The sequence below is a fragment of the Delphinapterus leucas genome, chromosome 10 (genome assembly GCF_059928025.1).
Source record: "Delphinapterus leucas isolate spDelLeu-1000000601 "Yukka" chromosome 10, BTC_Dleu_Yukka2, whole genome shotgun sequence".
NCBI lineage: Eukaryota > Metazoa > Chordata > Mammalia > Artiodactyla > Monodontidae > Delphinapterus > Delphinapterus leucas.
In genome coordinates this window covers 50,646,825-50,671,840 of record NC_143138.1, presented here as the reverse complement: position 1 = coordinate 50,671,840, position 25,016 = coordinate 50,646,825, and the positions used below count along the sequence as shown (strand labels likewise).

Sequence of the window (25,016 nt, the reverse complement as noted above, 5' to 3'; positions counted from 1 at the left end):
CCCACATCTTATTAGTGTCAAAAACCAAATCAACAGGGCTTCCCTGGTGGCGCAGTTGTTGAGAGTCCGCCTGCCGATGCAAGGGACACAGGTTCGTGCCCCGGTCCAGGAAGATCCCACATGCACGGAGCGGCTGGGACCGTGAGCCATGGCCGCTGAGCCTGTGCGTCTGGAACCTGTGCTCCGCAACGGGAGAGGCCGCAACAGTGAGAGGCCCGCGTACCGCAAAAAACAAACAAACAAACAAAAACAAATCAACAAAACAAAACAAAATCTAGACGTACAAAAATACCCCACTGAAATAGCACCTTCTTATGCTCATATTGATGAACTTCCTTAACCTCCGTCACCTTCACCTCAAGTCCACTTTGGCCAGCTGCTCCCATGACCTTGACTTTGCTGAGAAATATTAGTTCATTATCCACATTCCTAAATCTAAGTATTGTACTTCTGACCACTTCGTATGCCTCGTTGAGACCTCTAGTCTCTATCTTCCTTGCTTTCTCCTTTTCTCCCACACGCCACTGCCTTCTTTTCTTTTTCTATCCATCCTGGAAACTAGTTTGTCACTCGGTAACTCTCTTGCCAATGTCAGCACACATTGCCCCTTTTCTCACTCCACTCAGTGAAACCTTAGCCCTGGATTAATCCACCTGTCTGCCTTCTTGGCTACTGATCACTACAGTGAAAAATCAAACATCCTCACGGACTGGTATAACAAAAATCTATAGTCTGTAGCTTCAAATGGCCCCCCAGGGCTGCCCCTCAAGCTTCCTGTGTATTGCTAGTTGGCTTTCTTTTTCCAAATCTCTGTTCTCCTTCAGTCCCTTACCATGCCATTCCCACTCACTCTCAGAAGATGGCACTTAATACTTCACACACACACACACGCACACACACACACACGCTCGCACACAAACAAGTAGTATCATAGAGATGATCATACTAAGTGAAGTAAGCCAGACAGAGAAAGACAAATATCATATGATATCACTTATATGTGGAATCTAAAATACGACACAAATGAACTTATCTACGAAACAGAAACAGACTCACAGACATAGAGAACAGACTGGTGGTTGCCAAGGGGGAGGGGGTTGGGGGGAGGGATGGACTGGGAGGTTGGGATTAGCAGATGCAAACTAGTATATATAGGAAGGATAAACAGCAAGGTCCTCCTGTACAGCACAGGGAACTATATTCAATATCCTGTGATGTTTTATCACAGGATATACATGTATATACACATGAATATATACGTGTATATATATATATATGTGTGTGCGTGTGTGTATAACTGAATCATTATACTGTACAGCAGAAATTAACACAACATTGTAAATCAACTATACTTCAATTAAAAAAATTAAAACAAACAAAAAAAGTATTTATCATGTAGGAAACCCTACATTTGACTTCCTACTCGTATGCTTACAAACTTACATGCAGGTGCACTGTCGTTTCCTCCTGTCCTCCTGCATTCCTAGAGGAGATGTCTGGCTTCCTCAGTGACCTTGTTCTATCAGTCATCCCCTGTATGAATTACATCTTCAACCATTAGAACTCTTTCCTGGCTTCTTCCTATCATGACCAAACATTTCCCATCTTAAAAAAAAAATTAGTCAATCGATCAGTTCCCTTCTCCATTCGTTTTCTGTTATTATCATCTCTCCTCTTCAAAGCCAATTTTGTTAGGTACGACACTTTTTACATCCACTTTGTCATAGGACATTCACTGTCTTGCTCTTCCCCCTAAAACGGCCCTATCAGAGTGGCTAGTGACCTCTGTGTCACGAAATCCAATGGCTTCTTTTCAAAACTCATCTTAACAGACTGGCCTCTCTTGAAACCCTCTCTTGCTTTGGTGTCTTTGGAAACCTCACACTCTTGATTTTCCTTTTATGTCTATAGTTATATTTTCCAATCTTTACTTTAGGTTCCTTTTTCTACCCATTCTTTATTTTCAAGGATCTCTTCACTCGAAGCACATTTTCTGGGTAACATGAGTTTAATTCCATGACGATGACTCCAAAATCCATTTCCACCTAAAAGCTGTCTTATGAGCTCCAGAAACAGACATCCAAATATTTATTGATTATCTCTATTTGGATGCCTCACAGACATCTCAAACTCAATGTGTACAACACTGCACTCAAACTCTTTCCTGCCAAATTTGATTCTCTTTCCTCTGGTTCAGAGCTCAGCAAATGATACCTCAGGCCATTGAGTGCTAGGAACTTAAGAGCTACCTTTAACTCTTTCCTCTCCTTCTACTCTGACATCCAGTGAGTTACTAAGTCCTGTGTATTCTACCTCTTTCAAATTTGTCAAATTTGTTAACTCTCCATTCTTATTTGCACACCTTGGGCACATGTCAACTTGATTTTGTGCTTGGACTCCTGAGTCCTGGTCCCTGTTTCCCAGTTCTGTCTCTCTCCAGTGCATTCTCCACCTATATCCAGAGTGATCATGTCACTCTCCAACTTAAACTTTTTAGTTTACATCTATTGCCAGCAGGATGGAGTCCCAGCTACCATAGCTGGTGACATCGCTCCACCTTATTTGTCCAGGATCATTTTCTCTACTCTCATCTCTCTTCATGCATCCCTGTCCTACTGAACCATCTGTAGTTCCCCGAATTTGCCATATCCTGCTACCCATGAGCTTTGTACATGCTGCCCTGTTAGTCTGAAACTCCCCCCTCCATCTTATTTTTCACTTGGCTAATTCCCATGTGTCCTTATGTCTCCATTCAGAGGTTTCTTCCACTTTCTCTGACTCCTACCGTGGGTCAGTTTTCTCTTTGTGTCCCCATAGCACCTTGTAACAAGGATGATTAGCATAGCTGTTGCTAATAACATTTGAGCACTTATTTGATGCCAGAACCTGTGCCAAGCAGGCTACATATCTTAACTCATCTAATGCTCACAACACCTTACGAGGTAATTAATATTTCCTCAGATAAATAATCCAAGCTACAGAGAAGTTACATAATTTTCCCAAGGTTCCACAACTAGTAAGTGACACAGTAGATTCTGAACTCAGGCATCTTATTGAAGACTTTACAAACTTGTAATCTCTTGCTTGTGTCTAACTTCCTAATTGGACCCTAAGTTCTTAGAAGGAAGTTGTATCCCTAGCACCCGACACAGTGATTGTCACAAAGTGTGCTCCCAATAACTACTATTTGAATAACTAAAAGAACAAGGTGGCACGTGGCTCAAAGAGGAAAGAGTTCTTGCCTAAAGTCAGATTTACCCTGATTACCCTGATATCACCTTCAGTGTCTGCCGTCGTGATGTTTTGCCCCAAGAATACCAAATAACTTGCTGTCATCTAATCACCCCATAGAATTTCATTTCCCGTCCCATTCACCTCATGTACATTTCCCACTCTTGTCCGGCTGGTAAACTCATATTCATCCTTCCACATCAAGCTCAGAATTCACTTTATTCCTGAGGGTTCCCAATCTTCATTGTAGATTCTAAATTTTAGTTCCTCCATACTTTATACATTTGAACATCACCATCATCAACAACAACAACATTAATTTAGGCCATCATATATTTTTTTTAACCAATGGTCCATTTTCTATTCATCTTTGTATCCCTAGTACTTCAGTGTTGTGCCCAGCACTCAGAGGGTGGTCAAAAAATGTTTGATATATTGATCGAACAGAATTAGGTTGGGTTTTGTTTCTGTAGATTACCACGGGGATATCTCAAACTCTGATACATCATGGCAGTTTAGTTGGCTCCTACAATGGCCAAGAATCGATTACTATTGGAGTTGTCCAACACTGGCATATTGGGAGACATGAGAAGAGGATATCACAATACCTTATGCCTGTTTCACTTTCCTGATCTGATCAAGGGTTTGGCAAAGGATATGTTACCTTTTCAAGTGTCATTCAAGTTGTGCCCACCAGATAAGTCACAAACATTTTAGGAAGGCAAGTCTATTTTCATTTAGAGATGGACTAAAGAGGCCAAAGAATTCTGTGCAAATTTATAAGATGTCAAACCACCAACCCAATCTTGTAAGGGGAAAACAACTGTAAAATCTCCCAAAGTGTTATTTTTCCTGTCACTTCTACTTTAGTCCCTTTGTATTTCACTGGGGTCTTAGCACTTATTTTAGTTTAGTGATATCATATCTGAGCTTTCTAAATGTTCTACGTAATTACTGGGTCTTACTCCTCAAGCACACACCAAACTGCCAGATTAAGTTTCTCAAAGCACTGCTTTGATCAAGTCATTTCTCTGCTCAAGGACTCTCAGTGGCACCTGACTATGGAATTAGGTGGGAACTCTGAGTCCAGATTTGCCTCCAGATGTTCTGCCACAATTGATTTGTGTAGAGCCTGACCCATGACACACATCTAGTAAGTGCTTTTGATGTTTTCATTGATTTTTCCATTGTGTTTTTGAAAGTGAAATCAGAAAACCTAGTTGAAGGAAAGTTCCATTTTGTGTCTTTCATTATTATCAATACTGGCAAATTATTAAGAGTAGATGCCTCTTGTTAAACAAAGATGCCACACGGTAAACAAAGTAAAGGCTACATACGTTAGAGAAAGCATCTTCCCAGGGGTCCCATATCCTAAATAAAACAGGCACATGAAGATATGACAGGTAATACACTTTAGGGAAAGATAAGTGGTATTTTCATTAATGACAACTTATAGAGATTTCCAGGAGGACCAAAGTAAGTAACTTCACAGCTGAAAGCTAACTCATTGCTTCTCAACTGAACTTCTAAGAGGAGTATTCAGCCATGAGCATAATTAAACAAGTCCACAAGACATGAGAAAGGGATTACCCTGGATATGCTGGGTCAAGCAAACCAGGTGGCCAAGAACACGATGTCCTCTGCTTGAAAACCACCATTCAGTTGCCAGACTCTGCTGCTCTCTGGGCTCTCCCATTCTGTTTCTGGCCTTTGTCTCTTGCTCTCTCTCCAGTGCCCTTTCTTGGTTTAGATTTTATGTCCTCATCATCTGACACATCAAAGGATTAAAGAGTTCAAAGCCCTTCATGCTGCCAGTATTTTATTTAGTTAAAATCAACAAAAATGAAAACTTGTGCCCATTTTCCTCTTTGCAAGAAACCAAAATGCAAAATCAAGATGAAAGCACAAGAAGATCTGTGCTGTTCAAAATTAAAACTCATGTCTTCACATATGTATACTCTGTGACAAACTGCACCACTGGATTTTATGAAACTACTTCAATATTGCTAATTAAAATGCTCGAGACACTAACGAATTCTCAAATCAACCTCTGCCACTTTGTTGTACAAATGGAACATTGGCAGATTTTCTTTCAATATCCAAAACACCATTTTTGGAACAAATTTGAAGTTTTGATTCATTCAACAATTGTATCGAGTACCTACTATGTGTCAGACGCTATAGTGGGTGCAGAGCAAGCAAAATGGGATGATTTTCTGATTTCAGAGGAATTCCGGTCTCTAAAGCAGTGCTTCTCAAACTACTTTTATTCATCTGTGCCCTCTTTTGATAAACACAAGTATCCTTCTCCAATTTCCCAGAAAGTCTAATGAACGCTCCAACACTAAGAATTACTGATACACAGAACATAGACTCAATTTTCTGTGTATCCTTCATAGACCAAAAGTCTTTGAGCTTTTACTTTTTATTTCAAAAGCAACACATTTATTTTCCATACACAAAACTGGATTGGAATATTAAATATCCTTTTCTGAACCACATATGCTAACCCCCCACCCCGGAACTGAAATTGAAATGCCTGCTTAGAATCACTGTTTGAGAATCACTGCTTTAAAGAGTTTTGGAGAAAAACCAGGCAAGCTCCCTCTCTCCCATCCAATCAAGTCTTAAAGGAATTAGAATTTTCCTACCTGACACAACAGCTGGTGGAGTATCATAATCCTGTCTTGGGACTGAATCTTTGAATGAAAAGAGCATGAGAAAGAATGCAATGAAGTACAAAAGAAAATAAAATAGAATTTTAGCTCTAAAACGTGGAAGTGCCCACTGTATGTCACATGGTACCTAAGGCTCCTGCCTTCAAGCACTCAAGGAGGCACTCTGACCCCTTGACAGTTGACAGTTGACACAACGGTCCCCACAACCACCACTGTGGACGTGTCGTTAGGCCCCGTATGACCTGCGAGGACAGCATCATCTGTCCCAGAGTATTGTCATCTTCCTCATCTTTCATAACTTTGGTCCCTCCCTTGGGTCACCAACTTGCAATATGTACCCTCTTTGGCTGACACAAAAGTTCTACAAAGTGGCCCGTCAGGAAGGGGACCAAAGTGCAATGTGAAACCCCAGTGCTGGAGAACAAAAGAAATAACTACAATTTCAAAAGAGATAAATGAAAAATTTGCACATTCCCAAATTCTATGGAGGCTGACATGTTTTGAAGCTAGAATTTTGTTATTGACCACTCATCTCAGGCTCTGTCCCCAGTGGTCGAGGCCAAGGAGCTTCGTGTGCTGGTATCGTGAGGACACAGATCAATAGAACAGAATCTATTCAACAGATGGCTGCTGTCTTTTTCCAAAGTGTCATAAAACTGGAGGTGGCAAATTGTAGATCGAGGTTAATTAAACAACATGACAACCATTTCAAAAGTTGGGGTGATGTGGGACCAAATATAACTGCTTTTTTAAAGATGAAAAAGAGGCTTTGGCTTAATATCATTTCTTTAGCCGGGGATCTTACAAAGGAAAGTGGGACATGGCCCCACTTCTAAAAATGGAAAGTTCTAATTTCTCCAGCTCCCCTTGGAGGGTAAACTGTGTAAAAGGGACCGGGTATTGCTCATATTCAAATAAACTGCCCAAACATGGTTAAAAGGATGCTTTTGCATGACCCTCATTCCATTCATATGATCATTATTCCATTTTAAAAACTAAAACCTCAAACTTCACTTGTCCACCTACTTGGTAACTTAATTTGGACTATCACGAATTTATCCGTTTCATCTCCTTGCCACAAAAGGACAATGTTGATCACTCTCCCATGAGTGAATGGTGTGTGAAAAGACAGATTAGAACTTGAACAATGCAAGGCCAGCCAAGCAAGCATTGATCAAAGATTCAAATGCAAGTAAACCTTAGGCATGAGTTATTCTGTTTCTCAGAACAGGTATGTGAACTAGTGACTTGATTATAATCCCCAAATCTAGAATATATAAAATCATTTTCAAGGGGTCTCCAAATATTTTATTAATACTGGTAGTAACTCTGATTATCTTTTAAAAAACTAAGCACACATTATTACTACAAACAAACAAGACTGTGACACTAGTCATTTTCCAAGAATATATTTATAACATTTTAGAATTTATAAAAAATCATGCTCATTGTTGAATTCTTGGAGAATGTAGAAAAGTATCATGATTAATATAGAAATTATCCCTAATCCCATCATCTAGAAACCATCACACTTGTTTGTACTTGTTATAGCCTTATTTCATAAATATTTTTTTCATAGTTGATACGAACTTCACGCGTGCAAATTTACATCCTGCTCTTTTGGTTTAACATGATAGTTAATCCCTTCCTAATTATTTTATACACTTATAACTTCATGCTGCATTACATTCTAGTTTATGGATGGATTATGATTTATTTAATCTTCCTTATTAGACATTATAAAGAACACTGGGCTGAATATTTTTAAGATATATTTTCTGTTATTCTAGAATATTTCCAGAGAATAGGTCTTCAAAACTACAACTATTTGGTCGGGGAATAGAGCTATTTTTGAAATGTCTTTCAGGCCCACCCTGCTATCCAGTTGACACTTTCACAAATTTGGATTCCTACCATCACACTATCCATGCTTGAGAATGTATATCTCCCCACACCTTCGTCAGCAATGTGTATTATTTTAATAACTTTATTTAATGGGTTATATGTGTGTGTCTGTATTAGATTTACTGTTAAGTTGATCGTTTTTCATATGTTTTTTGGCTTTCTATTTCCTCCTTTATCAACTACCTGTTCATTTCTTTGGCATTTTATACATTGGTACTTTTGTATTTTTTGCTAATTTATTGGCATTCAGAATCTAGTTTTTAAACAGCAAAAGCTTACTATTTGCAAATAAACTTTCATAATACTAGACTTTCACTTAATGCCTACTTGTTTATTGTTTATATTGTACTAACTTCAAAAATTCACTTATCTTACAATAAGACTAAATGAATTTTAAAAAACTCTTCCCTTTCATCTATATTTTCTTTCTTGTATTTAACCATTTTTAATTGATTGATACTTTTTCCTGAAAAAACATTTCAGGAGATGTACTCATGACCACTTACGAATTTATGATACTGTTTCCTAATCACGAGTCCATTTAACATCGTGTATTGGTTTTTATCGCTCTGTCTTAATACTTATGTTCCTGGATAATAGTTGAAAATAGACAATCTCTAAGCAAAATGAATAATTCAGGATTTTCACCTGATACCATCAGAATTTCAAAGCAATACAGGAGGGATGGTGCCACTGAAAACTGTGAGAGAACTATGTTGAACAAGTCAAGAACAATTACAAGATTATCTCTGTGAGTGGCTAGGTTACACCACCAGAATCCAATGATGTCACAAATCACCAGTGGTCTGGAGACACAAACAGAACTGCAGATAAGGAGGCTGCAGAACAAAAGCTTTTTATTTCTTTCCACAGATCCTGGTGACATTGTAAGCCACTGGTGACCACCAACTGAACAAATGAAAAGGAGATAAGAAACTTGTAAAACCAGATTGTCATGCAATTTGGAGGTTCTCATAACACAGTAAAATCCCCAATGGTTTCTGCTAAAGCTTACAATAGACTGGTAAGAAATGACGGATAATAGGGCTTTGGTCCTTGAGGGAATCCTGTGACAAAAAATAAACAAAAGCAGAAAAGCTAGATACTTCTTCAAGGTCAGCAGAGCCCTGGAATAAAACCGTTATACTGCTTGCATAAAATTCATTTCTTTAAAGCGCTGCAGATTCTGTCCAGCTTAAAAATAGGCAAAGAATTGAACGATAAACATTTGAGGTGGCAAAGAATGGTTAATTAACCTACAAGGCATCCCTTTCAAAATGTGGGGTCATGGGGGACCAAATACATCTAATTTTATGAAGATGAAAAAGAGGCTTTGGCTCCGTACACTTCCTTTATTCAGGGATCTTAGAAAAGAGAACAGGACATAGTGTATGGCCTAAGGCACCCCTTCTGAAGATGGAAAATTCTAATCTATCTCCAGGTCCCATTAGCCTTGAACCCTGCTTACTTTGGTTACTCCCTGGATCTCTCTGCTCTGCCCCTGGAAACTATTTCTGGACTTGAGGTTCCTGTCTTAATCTTGACTTGTCACTGTTCACACCTTGTTGTGCAGAATTTCAGTGAGCTCAGATGTCTGAAAGCCTCTGGAAAATTATAGTAGGAGAGAGACGTGGTCGGAGAGTTTTAGATTGACTGGCTGTGGCAATATGGCTGGGAACAGACTGGAGTAAATTGAGATGGGAAACAGGAAGAACAGTTAGGGGACTATTACAGTTAATCAAACAAGGCCCAGGGCAGAGACTCTAGAATATGAAGGAAGGGATGTATTTGACAGATGTCTATGGGACTTGAATAGTAACTGTATGTGGCGGGACTTGAGAAGGAAAGGGTCTACACTGGGTCCTAAGTGTAGTGTTGGACTCCCCCGGTGAGTGGTCGTGGGTTCAGCTTGAGAGGGGACGGGAGCAGGACCCTATAAGAGGAAGGGTCAGTGGGGAGAAAGCTTGGGAAGCTCATGAGATTAGTTTGGGTCATGTTGACTTCGAGATGTCAGAGGGAGAGTCACGTGGAAATATTTAGCAAGTGGTTGGACAAATGACTAAAATTCTAAAATGGTCTAAAATTCTAAGACAAGGTTAGCCCTGAGGACTCAGATATAAGAGTCTTCGTCATAGAAGGCAGAGTTCAAAACCATCGAAGTGGAGGAGCTTGTTGAGGAAATCATATATGAACGAGAAGTAAGTTTAAAAACTTATTTAGCAGCCTAAGAAAGAAAAGAAGCAATGGCCAGAGAGATCAGAGGAGGACCAGGAAAACCTTGGGGAGGAGTCACAAGCTGACAGCTCTTAGGAAAATTGGGTCCAATATGCAAACATAGGGAGATTTCCCATTAAAATCCAAGTAGTTTATCTTGAAAAACTGGAAGTTTTCCGTATCTCATGCCATGAACACTCACAACACCCCTGGGATATAAACATTACTTTTCCCATTTTGCAAAAGAGGAAATAAAAGTTCAGAGAGGTCAAGTAACCTGCCTAAACATGCACAGCTAATAAGGGGGCAGAACCAGGCTTTAAACTCAAATTCAACACCCACTGTTCTTTCCATGATACCAGGCCACCTTCCCAGCAATGGATAAAGTGTGTTGAAAAGATGTAATAAGGTGGTGAAATCTGATTAAAAGAATCAAAAGAATCAATAAGAGCCACTCCAAATGCCAATCAAAAATTCAGATAAAATGAATCTATTATATTATATCAAAGTGTAAGAGTGAGTTTAAGAAAAAAGTATAACTTCCTGCTGGACACTCAACATTGTCAGTGATATTTCGTTGAATAAGTCTGAAAATTAATACTGTTTTCTCTCTGCCTTTTCAGAACCTTATGAAACTTTAAACCTTTGCAAAACATCAATTTACATAAAGCTTATAATGTTTTTAAGCATTAGTACAAATGTGAAGGAGGAAAATAATTTTTAAAAAAGCTAAAAGAAATTTGATGTTAAATATAAGCCACATGCTTAAAACCTTTGCTTTCTGAGAAAGAAAAGGGGATATATCATTATTGAATACTTTGGCTATTACCAGCTGGGCAAAAATTGTGGTCTTGTATAAACGAATCCTTTTTGAAAATACTCAAACACTAGTCATAATAGACATTATTGAATCAATAAGTATTGTACTTCTGACACTGTTCTATATAAATTGAGCTTATTTTTCAATTTCTTAAAGGATTCAGTCATATTCTCAATTAACTTAGGTCATATTTTTCCTAGTTTCCTCCAAATTTGAATTTCAGTGAGTCAGCTGGCTTTGCTTTTGATTCAAATGAGTAGAATTTATAAAGTGTTTCTTTTTATGCTTTGCCTTACAACTCCCTCCTTTATCGGATTACAATTTGTCATTCAATACAGTAAAAGTGCATTACTTCATTTATTCATAATTTGTGATCATTTAAGTAGGGGAAAGCAGATATAAAGGGAAATCCGTAGTGGGACATGAGAAACTTCAAGCCTTCCAATATTGTCCTGGGATCTGCTTTATTAATAAATGAGAAAAGTGACTACAGATAATCTTCACACATTACTAAAAGCTACAGAAATAGTATCTTCAAATTCTAATGAAAATTAGCTGTACCACACTGTAAAATTAAACATAGTCTTAGACATGACTTTTAAAAGTCTAGTTCAGAGACCTAAAGAATCATTTGATCTAGTCTAAGCGTTCAGACACACAGGTGTCATCAAATGCTTTTTATAGGTTCAGCAACTGAGGCCTTCTAGATGGGTACTTTGTTTATGTTCATAAAACTAAATTTCTTTATTGAAACAATGGGACTCTTTCCATTAGGTATACAGACTTCCCTCCTATTTAGAGCAGATTACTGAGACCTCAGTGCACATGTCAGAAACGTCTTAAATCCTCAAAAGCCTGTGAGTCAACACATCTATGTAGCAAGCAAGCCATTGCTTTAAGGTAAAATCTCCAATATACGGCTAATGTACCTAGTGTACTTAGATGTTTGGAGACGTTGCCAGCATAACTGAGAAGAATCACAGTAGTGGTGACTATGAGACATATAGGCATAAAGTCATAGAGGCATATGGTTGAAGGGGTCCCACAGATCTCCATGTTCGTTACTTCAACTGGATGGAGAGGGGCATTGAGATCAGGAGATGTTATCTTCCTAAGGACAGACAGAAGCAATAGGGCTCCATCAGGCTTTCTATAGTATTAAAGCTGTCTCACTCAGAAGAAGATACATGTTTTCCTCTCTCCATCTTTAAAAATGACAAAATTATCTTCATTAACATTTATGAAAAATAAAAACTGTTGCATAGGATATTGGTTTTGACAGTTTTCATTGTTCTCTATAATAAAGTTGCAGTATTCCACGTTGTATTTGACATTTGCCCTCCTGACCGTTTGGGGAACTGTCTTTGAAAAGATTTTTTAAAAAACAAAGGTTTGCCAATGATTTCAACTGCCTTGTTGATATAAAAGCAAGGCTGCAATGGGTATTTTTGAATATACTTTTGTGCCCTAAGGAAAAATAATGGCTAATCAAAAACATCCCTACCTATTAAAAAAATCAGGTACATTAGATTCCTTTCCTTTTTTGAACATCATCTATGTTGACATATTCAAAAGAAAGATTAGAATAAGCTGATTATGTGAGGTTCTCAATTACTTTTCATTGCTTTAAACATTGAAAGTAAATAAAAAGCCCTGCATATTAGTCATAATCAAGGTTGGCCCCTCTCTTGTGAATAACCTGGGGATGCTGTGAGCTGAAGTGGTAAATATCTGGGAAAGAAAAACTAGGTTCAAGTGCATTAAGTTACAAGGTCTAAAATAGACACACCTGGTGCATTGCATCATAGGAACCAGAAGTAACACAAATTTAAATGCAACGCGGTAGAACCTTCAGCCCTGTCAATGCGAGTAAATGTGCCCTGGAACTGTGCATGCAGAGGGCAGTTTATTCACAGTGGGACCTAAAAGGCATGTTAGTCAGTGGTGCAGAACCAGTTCTGCTGTTGATGTCAGTAAGAACAGCGAGTATTGCACCTTATATTGATGAAGTCCAAGAAAACAAAAGGAAACAAACTCTTCAACTCACCGTTCCTGTTGTGCCCAATGAAAGGTGATTCATCTGTTGTGTCAAGGGGCCCATCATGTTTGCTGGCTGCATTGACATAGGATGGTCCATTGTTGGCGTAATCACAGCACCCTATAAGCACACACAACGTCCAACTGAAAACATGTTCCACAATGAAGGAAACTTTAAAAAAATAAACACAGTAGCTGTGTTAACATCATACGTGCTTACTTCTCACTAAAAAGGCTAACTTGAGCCATGTGTGATTTTTACATCCATGCATTTCATTTTGTGCCTGTCTAAATATGTAACATTAGCGACTTTATCTCTGATGTGATTTATCTGTCATTGTCATTTATACTTCCAATATTCAATGTAGAATGTATTCTAAGGATATCAGATACATCCTCTCTCACTGTTCTAATACAAACTTCTCTGACTGAAAAATATAAATACTATGGAAATTCTCTAATTGTTCTTGATGTTGAGTAAAACTTTCGTTTTTGTCATTTACCCAGGATTTATACAGATAATTCTTGATCACCTTAATACAACCTTCCCTCAGGGGGATAATTCTGGTCCAGATGGGTTTCTTGACGGGATACCTTTAAAGGACATATTAAAATCTAACACAAATGTTATAAAAATCAAAGCTACTATTTCCCATAGTTTTTCCTCCTAATCTTTTGACCTACTTTCTTTCTATCTGTGCTTTTGACACAAGCCTAGAGGATACTAAACTCTGCTAAACGCTGGTCAAATGAAACAGCACTGAAATTTTTTTAAATGCAAAAATATCAAGTGTTTCATCATGGAAAGGCCTACTTCTAGAATATGCTTTTTGATTTATCATAACTGTTGGAAATGCAAGAAATAATAGACATAAAAAAAAATTCTTTCCATATACAAAGTGTCACATGGCCCATGAAGCCTGGAGCCAGGCCATACTACCCTTCCCTTCCTTGTCCTTTCCACTATCCTACTATTCCACCTTAATTGACTAACTTAGAGAATGGAAAGGTTTTCTTTTTTCAATTGAAAAGCTAGGGTTGGAGGGAACCTTTGAGACTGTATAATTCCAGTGCTCTATTTTAAAGACAGTAATAAAGGCAGAAGCTCATTTAAATACCCAGTGGTAGAAAAATGATTATGAATCTGAATGCTATTTTTTTCTGTAAACATTATTTTTCTATGTGACTTTTTTCATATAAGTAAACATTTTGAAGAAAAAAAAAAAAAAGATTCATGTGGATGGAAGGATCTCGGCACCCAAACTAATTACCCACAAGCAAATATGTCCTAAAATGCCTTAGCTCAGGATAATCAGTTTCTCGTGCTATTATCCAAATCCAGCTCCCTGACTGTACCTGTTAAAAGATCAGGCTGTCACTCAGCCTTCCTTGTGGGCTCTACCTCATCAATATGGAAGGAAAATAGAAACTGAACCATATATTTGTAAATGATTGATATACAGAGCTAGCTTTGTTCTCAAAGACGTTTGGACTTTTGAGCTAGAATCAGTCAAAACACATATGTTATTTTATAATCTGTAGCTTGTAAATAGACATAGTTGTGCATTTGCATTGCTTGAATTTCTTGATGCTTCCATAAACTGTCATTCATCAGAATGCTTCTCAAATGAGAGACATGATAAGCTTTTACTTAATTATAATTCAGAGACACAACACTTTTTCTTCCAGCTGCCTGAATTTAACAAAAGCATCTTTACTTTTTCCTTAAAAAAAAAAGAAAAAAAATTACTAGCCTTTATTTCAGGTATTTGTCATATCAAACTAGCAGTAAATACTTTGAGAAGAACTGAGACGCTTCTTAAATCACTTAGGGATAAACGATAGAATAATCTCAGAGTTAAGACAGAAGTTCTGAAGCATTCTTTTTTTAGCCAAAATGTGGCACTTTCACAACATTCTAATCCTTAGCAGGTGCAAGACTTCAATACTCTTCTTGAACTTGAAATTTAGGCTATCTTCTTAGAATATTTGCCCCTAGAGGTTCTGACACACAGCTAACTTGTGACAGTCCCGGAAACCCCGCAATTCTAATCAGATTGCCCTAGTCACATAAAGAATTGTTCATCATATATCAGAGATAAAGACCAAATTGTGTTTGGCCAGGAAACTTTCTTCGCAATGCCCTAGGGGTGACCTCACTCCCCAGCAGTGTGAGAGGTAGTCTTAAAGTCTTTTTTTGGGGTGGCAACACGTAAATGAGATAAGGTGAGCCTGTGACAGACAGATAAATCAAAATCCATGCATGATAAGTATAGAAGGATTGAATGTCTGCATTTGGAATTAATTTCAGAAGGATCGTCTGGTCTCTTTAGAGAATCTTTTCATGGAAAGTGCTTGGGGACTCATTTGATTACAGATGCCACAGAGTGAACACTGCTTCTGTGTATAAACCAGAAACCTGACAATCAAAGGGAAGAGTGCGTGCGTGTGTGTGTGTGTGTGTGTGTGTGTGTGTGTGTGTATGTGTGCTGGGGGGAGGGATGTGTCATCATTTAGAATTGGAAATAGCAAAGCTAGGCACGGAAGACAATGTAAGAGAAACATTCCTAACCAGGCCAGCTATTGCAAATAAAATGAACAACGAAATAAGGCTTCTTGGGGGAGGACACATCAGGTCATACATTCTTATTCAAATTTAGTAAAAATGTTCAAGAAACACAGGATTCCAACAAATGATTGAAATCATACATTTCTTAAGAATCTCAAGGGATGGAAGAAACTTACAAGCAGTAAGTTGGAAATAGCAGACAGGAACCCCTTGGGGAAACACATTGTCTTGATGGTGCTTTACTAGGGACAGACAACTTAGGGAGTTTGAAGTGCTGGTTATCTACAACAAAGACTGGGCTTTGCCAGTCACTGTGTTCATCAATTGCAATTCAGCTACAGAATCTCTTTTGTATTGTGTAAGACATGAAAAAGTGTGGGGGAGAGAAAAAAGAAAGAAAAAATAACAAAAAAGGAAGAGAAAAATCTATGGTTGTTAAGGCAAAATTATAATCGTGCCTCATTAAATCCCTTCCTATCGGATGCATTTAAGCCATAGACTGAAGAGTGTTTTGTGACAGATGTTGCCAACACATTAAGGGTAATTTCATTTACTCGAAAGGTATAGAATGTGCTGTCTGACGGAGTTTGCTTGGCAAATGGCAAAGCAAGAGGAAACAGATTTTTCATTTTAGCATCTCCGGATGTCTGGGTTTGCTCAGTGTTTAAGCTGCAAAGAAAAATACTGTAACATGCTGCGATTCCACTAAAAAGCACAATGACCAGACAGCTGATGGGACTGCCTGGTCTGTTTTAGCCACGGCCTCTGCAAAACAAAGCTGTTCACACTCAAGTGTCATAGGGTGGAGCCGTTTGCCCTAATTCTGAAATAAACAATTTCAACAGGATTTTGAATAAAGTTTCCAAAGATCACTGATGTGGAATAAATATATCTGACCTAAGGCCACAAAAGCATCTGTGTTGTTAACCTCCTGCCAATATTTGAAAGAAATTTTAAGTCTAGGAGAGTTCATTGATATTTTAATTTTCTAACAGAAATATAGGATCATTGGCAAATTGGGGAAAACACCAGCAAGGCTCTCTCCCATCAAGAACACACATAGCTGGTTTAAAACCTACATTAATGCCATGATATGGACCACAATGAGAATTACCTGTATGAATGTTCCTGTGAATGTCAATATTCTAGGCCAGTGCCACTCCAAATAAGATCAAGAATTTAAATTCGACTCTCTGGGCTTCGGGCATTGGAATCTGTGTTTTAATAAACTCTCCACCAGCTTGAGTGTGTTTTATAATGCACTGAACTGGCAAAACTATGGGCATTGAATTATTCAAAACATGGTAGGTGAAGGAGTGATATGTGGGGAGGAGGTGATCAAAGAAATCAGTGAGACTTGATATGTCTTGTTATCTCATTTTATTTACCTTTTAGAACTCTTCCAAATATCAGAGGAAAGAAATCAGTATCAATTTTCACCTGTCACGTTCCACACTTCAATTATTAACGAATGTCAAATTTGACCACAGTTTTCTGTACCACCTGCTCTGCAATAATATTTCTGAGCCTTTATTAAAAATGTAAAATTGTCGTTGAATTTCCAAAAAAAAATAAAATAAAATAAACTCTCCAAATGATTCTGATGCCGCCTAAATTTGAGACGTGTGCTCTGTCTATAAACGGCTATTGTATAAGTCAGTGCTACAAATACTTGGTCTTACTTTATTTATACTGTTTCTCAATTATTTGTTTTAAACCAATCTTGTGATAGGGTATGAGCCTTTGTGTAGTAATTATATTACATTTTGTTTAAAAATGCAAAGAGGTCAAGCCTGCATTTTTGACGAGCTGAAATGGGGTGATTATCTGAGTAATTCAGGCCTCAGTCTGATGATCTGACATGTTTCTTTTTGATCAGTGTGCTTGTGTTGGAGCACATTTAAAATTCCTTCCTGTTTGGAATCTTAGGGAGCCTTGAATCTGAAATCACAGAAATGTAAAAGTATTAATAAAAGGTAGGAAAATTATAACATGAGTGAAAAAAAGGAAAAGAAATATCACCCGCTTTCTCCCTCTTGTCCAATCTAGATGCCTCAGGTCAAAATGTTTGCAGCCCAAACTGGTATATATAGGACGGATAAACAACAAGGTCCTACTGTAGAGCACAGGGAACTACATTCAGTATCCTGGGATAAACCATAATGGAAAAGAATACGAAAAAGAATGTATATATGTGTATAACTGAGTCACTTTGCTGTACAGCAGTAATTAACACAACATTGTAATTCAACTATACTTCAATTAAAAAATAAATTAAAAATAAGAAAAAAACGAAAAGAAATCTTTATGTTTCTTCCAAAAAGAAAAAAATGTTTGCAGCCCACATTGTGCTCTTTTCCTATGGTCACTTATGCAAAACCATAGGACTTGTTAGTAGTAATCATTCAACACGACTTAAAAAAATGTGGTTTAAGGTCATTTGTCTTCTTTCTCATCTGTGTGTTTTCTGGTTCTCAGTTTTTAATATTTCTAGAATAAATACCTAGTGGAGTTTGTGTACACCAGGCTATTTTTAGCACATGTGATGTACAGAGAATGATATGCCCTTACAAGTAAACTAGTTAGTGTAACGGATTTTCCAGTAGCAATGATGTTTTCATAATATAAATGGCATAAAGTTATTTCACTTAACTTGGGAAATAGCTAACCAAATGCGGTGCCTTGCTACATGAGTGTGTGACACTCCATGCTGTGTACGTAGAGATGTTTCACCTTTTCATTTGCTGATGTTGGCGTGGGTTTTGTTTTCTTTTGTTTTGTTTGCAGGGGTGCTTGGTGAGGTTTACATAGGGCTGCCTAGGGAGAGATAAAAAAGGATTGGGAAAGATTTCCCCATCCTCAGAAACGCTCATTAATCCTCAACTACCTTGATCAATGTCCAACTTGCAGAGGATGGTCTGTCTTAAAAATATATATATATATTTGAAACCCAGAAAGCTGTGGCAAAGCTGGTAGACTTCCACTCTGGAAGCATTTTGGAATGATCTCCAACAAACACTGGAGGCTTGGGAGAATCATGAATAACCAGGCGTGGAAGCCAGGCTGCCTTGAGGACCCCATGTTAGCCCCTATCCTTCCTTCCCTTTATTATTCTCCACTTGCTTCTTTCAATATACCTTCCAAGAGGGCGAGGGTAATGCTTACACATATTTGTAATCCCTATAATTATGAATTACATGCAGTAGATACTTGAAACAGTGTTTGTGAATTAATTTTATATATCGGCACCACGAATTGTTCAGTAAAATTAAAAATGGCTAACATTTACCAACTTTTAAAATTTCGATTGTTCATTCTAAAAGGGCTGAAATCACGTTTGCTTGTTCAAACTGTCTATTCACAGTGTCGTGGTGTTGTCTACAGTAGGAGGCATGTAATATATGTTTCATAAATATTGGTTGGAAAATGATGAAAGAGAAAAACTCAAATCAAAAGGTTCTTACAAATGTTATTTTGAGATTAATAGTCAAAAGGAAGCAATCCAAAGATTCTGAAAAATCTTGTTCCACAAAGGGCAGTACAGTTTCAAAACCAAGGTTGTGCTCACGTATGTGTGCATTTATTAATATATTCAATCACCACAACCTTAGAGATGAGATCTGAAATTCACCTGATGTAAAAAGTTCTACTAATGCCACCATCACATATTTATGGAAATTATCAAAATAAAAAGTATCTGTGTATGTGCATACACCTGTGGTCCTCACCAAGGGGTGATTCTGCAGTGGCTAAAAGGGCCATTTGGCAATGTCTGGAGACATTTTTAGTTGTCAAACTGGGGAAGGGGTGCCACTGACACCTCGTGTGTAGAGGCTATGGTTGCTGAATATCCTACAACACACAGAACAATTCTCCACAACAAAGGATTATCCAGCCAAAAACACTAGTGCTAGGGTTCAGAAATCCTGGTATACACAAATATATATTCATAAGCTCCAGTTACACAAAATGAGAAAGATTTGAAATTGCAGTAATTAGAAAATGCCACAAAGTAGGCATCCACTCTCTGCTCCCTACATCTAACAGCAGACCTTAGATTCTATACTGAGATTATATTTATGCTATAAACCAGTTTCTTAAACACCTGACATCTGAATCAATTGCCCAAATCCTATAATTTATCAATGAAAGGAAGCAAGACTATTATTGACTTTACATTATGTAACTTTATAGAGCCTATATGGTTAGTTTTGAGTTCAAATGTATATTGCTATTTATTTTGGAAACACAGCTAACTAGAGCTGGGTTTCTCTTTTTAAGTTTAGACAAATTCGATTTGATTGGTATATTTGGACTACTACCTAGAGGTGTGTACCTGTGGGTTTGGGGTATCATGTTTAGAAGCAGGGCATCTTCCACTGTTATGTGGTAAATTTAGAAGAGTTTTGTACATAGTTTATCTAATGAGAGAATATCTATTAACTGTAAAAACAGAGGGTTTTTTCTTACAGTCTTATAAACATTCTTCATTTCATGTTGCTTTTGGGTTCAGTTGCCATTAATTGGAAGTGTTTTATTAAAAATATGTAATATTAAAAGTCACTAAAGCCAAATTCATTTTAACCATGGAGTCCCCTTTAAAAGAATCCTAATTATATACCATGCTTATTCAACTGTGAATAATGGTTTCAACTACTGGTTAAGTGCTTATTTATACAAGAGTGTCATTTTGAATGAGAATTTAAGTAAATATGTCACATGGAAGTATTTTTTACCAAAGCAGGTATATAGATAATAGTATTCTCAACAATGCTTTATTGAATCCTTTAGAGTTCTGTGCTTAAAATTAAGAAATTTGTTTAGCAGTGACTTCTGATGTTTTAACAAGCTTCTTTAGAATTCTAATCGAGTACAATGGCTTTTAAATATATTACAGAATTGAGGAAGAGTTGATATTTTGAAGACCTTGGGGCCCAAGGCTCAAATGGTTTTGTTGACTGAATGTGTAGTAGACCAATTAGTTCTTTTATCATTAGACTCCTACACCTGGTTAAAACTATAAAAGGAATTTCATCATGCAGGTGGGTTACAATATAATCTTTTCTTTTCATATTTCTACTTAAAGAATTATCATTGCTGAGACAATGGAAATATTAAGTGTGCATGGAAGGATCCCAGGGCCTCCTCAGAGAGTCTTATGTCTTCAGCAACAAAGGGTGGATTTGTGTTCATCACCTCCCATTCCAACCATGTAATCAATGTGTGGCTCTCGGCCACGAGATCCACCACACACAAACCTATGTGCCATAAAAACCCATGCAGTGTGAGGTAGACGATGTGAAGGAATCACATTATTTGTGTGGGAAAACTAATGGTGTAACCTAAGTCCTCTGTCTCCATTTGCAGGGCCCCTGTGGTATATGGCTTCCTCACCCAGGTGCGTTGCACAGTTCCAAAATCAGTTTAAAGAGATTTGTAAGCTATTATCTATGGAATGGATAAACAACAAGGTCCTACTGTATGACACAGAGAACTATATTCAGTATCCTATGATAAACCATAATGGAAAAGAATATGAAAAAAGAATGTATATATACATATAAATGAATCACTTTGCTGTACAGCAGAAATTAACACAACATTATAAATCAACTATATTTTGATTAAAAAAAAAGAAGTTGCATGAGCAGGGAAATGATGTAAAAGGCTCCATAATTTTTCTAATAAGAAAAAAATTTTTAAAAGAGATTTGAGAAAAATAAAAATAAATAAATATTAAGGACCATTAAGCTGTGGCACTTATCAAATGAATGGGTTAGTCACATTATATTTCACCATCTTCCCTATTTTTTTTTTTGTGGTACGTGGGCCTCTCACTGCTGTGGCCTCTCCCGTTGCGGAGCACAGGCTCCGGACGCGCAGGCTCAGCGGCCATGGCTCACGGGCCCGCCGCTCTGCGGCATGTGGGATCTTCCCGGACCGGGGCACGAACCCGCGTCCCCTGCATCGGCAGGCGGACTCTCAACCACTGCGCCACCAGGGAAGCCCCCTATTTTTTAAGAACAAAAAAAGCCTCTGATATCTACTCATCACATATATTACATAATAGAAAATTATACTATCAATATGGATAACAGCTCCCAACCATTTTCCTACCTTAAAAAAAAATAAAAATACACTTGTCACTTTAAAGATGAGCAAAACTGATTTTTGTTCCAAGACAGGATATAAAGGAAACTGTGTTAAACTGTCTTCTCTGCCAAAGTACAGCCTAGATTTCATGCTTACAACTGAGTTAGCATCTTGAAAAATATTGTCTTATAGCGGAAATGTCACATGTTTAGGACACTGGCACTGATAAGCCAATGGCTACTGTAAGTTATATTTGAGTATAAGGGTAGATAGGATGATCAATTATAAGATCAAAATAGTTTCCATTCCTGCTTATCCCATCTAGATTGAATGAGCAGTAGGGTCACCCATGAGGTTGTGCCTTCCTACTCATTTCTACATTTTATCTCCAAAAGAAGGTCCCTGCAGGTAGATCCAAGATGGCCCCTTGAGCATGGTACACATGTTCCATTAAGATCCCATGGCTTACAATTTACCCTTCTAATCTAAATCCCATCCACATGAAGCCTCTCCTCCAGCACACTGAACTACGCAACTGTCTCTGACCCATCTTGCTCTCCCATCCTTGGCGTCTTTGCCTGGGCATCTCCAGCAGATCTGCATGCGTGTCTTAAGATTCTTATCAAATGCTCCATTCTAGGGAACAGCTCCTGTGTCTGACCCAGGTCATTTGCTTCTCTCTTGTCTCCTAGCTTTTGGCATACATCTGATCATGAGTATACTTATTTACACTTATTTATTTCTCCCCTGAATTCTAAGTTCATTGTGCCATTCATGATACTTTATTTTCTAAGGGTTTCAGAGCCCTTCACAGTGTCTGTCATGAAATGGGTCGTAGTGGTGCTGAATTTCTAAATGAGTGAAGGGCACTTGCTCATCTGACAGGGCTGCCATGACTTTAAAAAGATGAAAAACATAACAGCAACTCTATGTTCTAACTGGACAAGGTGATTGGACAACAGCATGGTCTTAAAAATCCATTCATTCAGTTGCTCTGCTTTCCTTTAAAAGTGCCCATATCTGACCACTGCCAGCTGGACAGTCTTGCCATTTACCAAGAGAATTTCTGGGCTTCTAATTCTAAGGGCTGCACACCACCCAAGGAACTCTAAGGTTGGATCCACTGCACGATTTCCATTTTATGCAAGAATTACATGGACCCAATCAAATGCTGCAAAATTTCCTTTATATATCACAGTATAAGCTTGTTTTTACGAGGGCTTTCACATGCCACACACTGCTTTAAGAGCCAGATATATGCCTAAGATTCTTGTCAAACCTTGCCATGTGATGGAGAAGAAATGCTTTATTCACTTGTACAGCCATCACTTTGTATACCTCCAAGCAGATTTTCAACGTACAGAAAGTTTAAAATGCAGGATTCCAGGCCAGTCTTCTTCCAAATGATAAGGCAAACAGGATTCCCAGCAGAGGTCTGAATATTTATGGGCAGCGTCTTTTGTCTGGTAAGATGTTTGTCTCACTTTAGCGCTCAGGATTGTGAGCTGTCATAAAACTTCTCATTAAAAATTTCTCCTTGCTGACAAATAAGCCAAAACACCCTGCTGCAAATTATTTTCAAGGTCTTGCAGCATCCTATTGGTGAAGGGGCCTGGGAGATCATTTCTTGATCACAGGGGTGATCAAGAAGAAAGGCTACCTGTTACCCTACTTATGGCCATTGTATATAGTGCAAATTACCAAAATATGTCACAGGCACCTTGATTCTGGATATTACTAGGAAAGCCACTATTCCTTGTCCTGCAATTTGTTACAAAATGCACTTTATTTTGTGGTCCCTCGGAGGACACTTCTGAGCTATTTGTTTTCTCCTTTAAGACATTTTTAGGAATTTGCCTGGTTAAAGCTGCCAACTTGAATAGACCTAAGATACAGGTATGAAGCTACGACCCTATTCAAAAAGGGATTTACTCCCTTTAAAGTGCACTTTCTATCAGTACTATTGTCACTAACATGCCTCAAACTTAGTATATACACTGTTGATGAAATGTTTAGTAACCTAACGCTGATATAAAATACGTCCTGGTGGCATGGCCATATCCTAAGGTAAAAAAGTTACATATTAGCAGCACCCAACCAAGATATATTCTGAGGGATGTGAGATGTTAGTTAATGTACCTAAAGTTGTCCAGTAGATGAGATGAAAGCCAACTTTATGTTTCTACTCTTTAGTATTCTATGTTTTGTATTATTTGTGCTAGAAATTTAGTTACACTTAGATTTTATTGCCATTTCTCCTAAACAGTATTACTGTATCAGTGGGTGTGACTTTTTCTTTGTTTAATAGAATGGTCTTAAACTCTCTAGTACCTTGCTCTTCATAGTGTGGTCCAGGCACAGATAGTGTCATCTGGGAGCCTAGTATAGAATCTCTGGTCCACCCCAGCCCCACTGAATCAGAATCTGCAGCTCGATAAGATTTCCAGGTGAGTCATATTCAAGGTCAAGTATGAGAAACTTTGCTCTATTTTTTATATGTCTGCCATGCCTCTAGCTGAGTAATTATTCTACTGCATTGCTTCTAAAGAAATTCTTCGTGTATTTCTTACTCATTTTGTTAATTCCCTTTTCGGTTCCTATTTGAGGGCCACGCAGCTTCAAATAGTCTTTGTAACATTAATACGCCTCCTGCAAATATGTTATAACCACGAACAGCCAGTAATATTTAGTTCATCTCCTCAATAGTCTCCATAGGGTTTCTGCCTTTATCCATACAATCTCCTCTCCAAAACAATTTCCTTTCCTTTCTCATGACATATTTGCACGGCAAAACCCTCAAACTGAAACCTCCATTTCTCTCCAAATAATGTCTTTTCCATTGATGAGTTTGAAATGGCTATTGCAGGCAAGTGTTGGAAGAGATGCTAAATGCCTTGTAAAGTAGTGAGTCAGCATCTATGTACATATCACAACTACATACAAGGGGTTAGGTGTCAGAAGTAAAATTCCAAAATATTACTACTTGCTAGGTCCTTATGGAATTAGTCTAAAGGTAGTTTAAAAATGAAAGTTTTTGAAAAGTTCTTTGTTGTCTTGGCCTTTTTTCTGAACTCTTAACCCAAGTTTCCAGCTGCTCACTGAACTTAGAATCTCAGGCACCTCAAAACTACCATGTCCCATTTTGAACATTCTCTTTCTCTTTCTATCCTCAGAGCATATTCTTTCTCCTCTGTTCCATTCTTGGAATAATAAGTAAAATTCGAAGCCATCCTTGCCTTCTTTTCCCTCATCACACATAACAATACCACAGTCAAGTCTTGCCAATCCCACATCATAAATGACTCCAGATCCTCTCTCTTCTGTTCAGGGCTACTAGCTAGGTTATCCCTCATTGGCTTAATCCGGCTACTTCCTGTGGTGCCTCCGTCAGTCATGGCTGGAGACATTTGTTTTTTAATACTCTCTTGACATATTATTAGTTTCCCCCAAAGTGAATCCTGCCTTTTCA

General features: G+C 37.9%; 1 protein-coding gene across 8 annotated transcripts in view; it reads right to left on the bottom strand.

The window, feature by feature from the left end:
* Positions 1-25,016, bottom strand: part of RBMS3 (RNA binding motif single stranded interacting protein 3) — a 716,964-nt gene that overhangs the window by 59,232 nt on the left and 632,716 nt on the right. For 6 of the 8 annotated variants that reach the window (XM_030764126.2, XM_030764120.2, XM_089918953.1 and 3 more), the window contains 2 exons: positions 12,896-13,006; positions 5,883-5,930 (listed from right to left, as the gene is read on the bottom strand). In XM_030764126.2, the coding sequence (XP_030619986.1) occupies positions 5,883-5,930; positions 12,896-13,006 (159 nt within the window). The remainder of the gene's footprint in view (positions 1-5,882; positions 5,931-12,895; positions 13,007-25,016) is intronic. The other 2 variants (XM_022553835.3, XM_022553834.3) reach the window with 1 other exon arrangement.